The following is a 1,008-nucleotide window of genomic DNA, read 5'->3' as shown; positions in this document are numbered from 1 at the left end:
TCCTTACTCTAACTTCTTCCAGCTGAATCTCCAACTGACTGATTTTTGACTTACCTAGTTCTTCTATATAAGAGTTTGTCAACCAAAAGCTAAATAAGGATTGCTTCACAATCATCATATCAAATTGAAAAAATAAGAAAAGGATTGAAATGTCCTTTTCTTTCTGTGTTTTTTTCTCCTCAATTGGCCTTTCCTTGACACAGATGCCTCACTATGTTCAAAAAGTGAAGTTTGAAAATGCATGCAAATCAATTGGTTATGGTCAATTTTGACATGCAGGTTTATGTAACAAGATTCCCCTGAAAATCTCTATGATAAGTTTGACCATATTTACTTATATTTTTATGGGGCTAGGCCTGTTTTTATTGAGGAAATGTGAACATACTTTGAATATATGTTGATGTTCATGTTCATCACAAGACTTAAAATACAATGATATATGAGGGAAGTTGCCCTTCATATGCTCTTCAATACAGCTCACCACAAACCGCTATTTTCTTTTCTGGGAAGACGATAGGTGGTGAAACTTGAATGGTCAGAAGACTTAGAACCATTGAAATGAAGCTCCATAAGATGGCTGAGGAATTCCCCAACCCAATAGCAAGGGAGTCAATGGAGGTGATCAAGCATCCGGAGAGCTTTAGGTCTTTCAAGCATCCAAAGGGGTCTAAAAAGGGAGACAAAATGGAAGGCATCCAGAAGGTGAAGCAATACCTTCAACGTTATGGATACCTGAGCTCTACCCATTATTCCCAAACCAACACTGATGAGTTTGATGATGCCTTGGAGTCTGCCATTAAAGTCTTCCAGACCTTTTACCATCTGAACCACATCGAAATCCTAGACATTCTTGAGTCTCTGACAGCCACGCAGATGTCCAGGCCAAGATGTGGCATCCTAGACCACCCCTCTGGCTCAAACACTATCAACCCTCATGGCCATCACCATCTCAATATAGGCACCCATTATGCTTTCTACCCAGGAGACGCGAAATGGGGGTTTTTTTAA

The 1,008-nt window shown here is 39.8% G+C and overlaps 1 protein-coding gene across 1 annotated transcript; it reads left to right on the top strand.

Moving 5' to 3' along the window:
* Nucleotides 1-573: 573 nt before the first annotated feature.
* On the top strand, nt 574-1,008 carry LOC104878773 (metalloendoproteinase 3-MMP). The gene has a single exon (XM_010649417.1). It carries the CDS (start codon nt 574-576, stop codon nt 1,006-1,008), a length of 435 nt encoding a protein of 144 aa, XP_010647719.1.

Source organism: Vitis vinifera, chromosome 3, assembly GCF_030704535.1.
Source record: "Vitis vinifera cultivar Pinot Noir 40024 chromosome 3, ASM3070453v1".
In the NCBI taxonomy this organism is placed as follows: domain Eukaryota; kingdom Viridiplantae; phylum Streptophyta; class Magnoliopsida; order Vitales; family Vitaceae; genus Vitis; species Vitis vinifera.
Note: the sequence above shows the minus strand (reverse complement) of the source record. Positions and strands in the feature narration are given on the sequence as shown.

Coding starts and splice junctions, on each gene's coding strand:
- LOC104878773 (XM_010649417.1), top strand. CDS start 574: ATGGCTGAGGAATTCCCCAACCCAATAGCAAGGGAGTCAATGGAGGTG.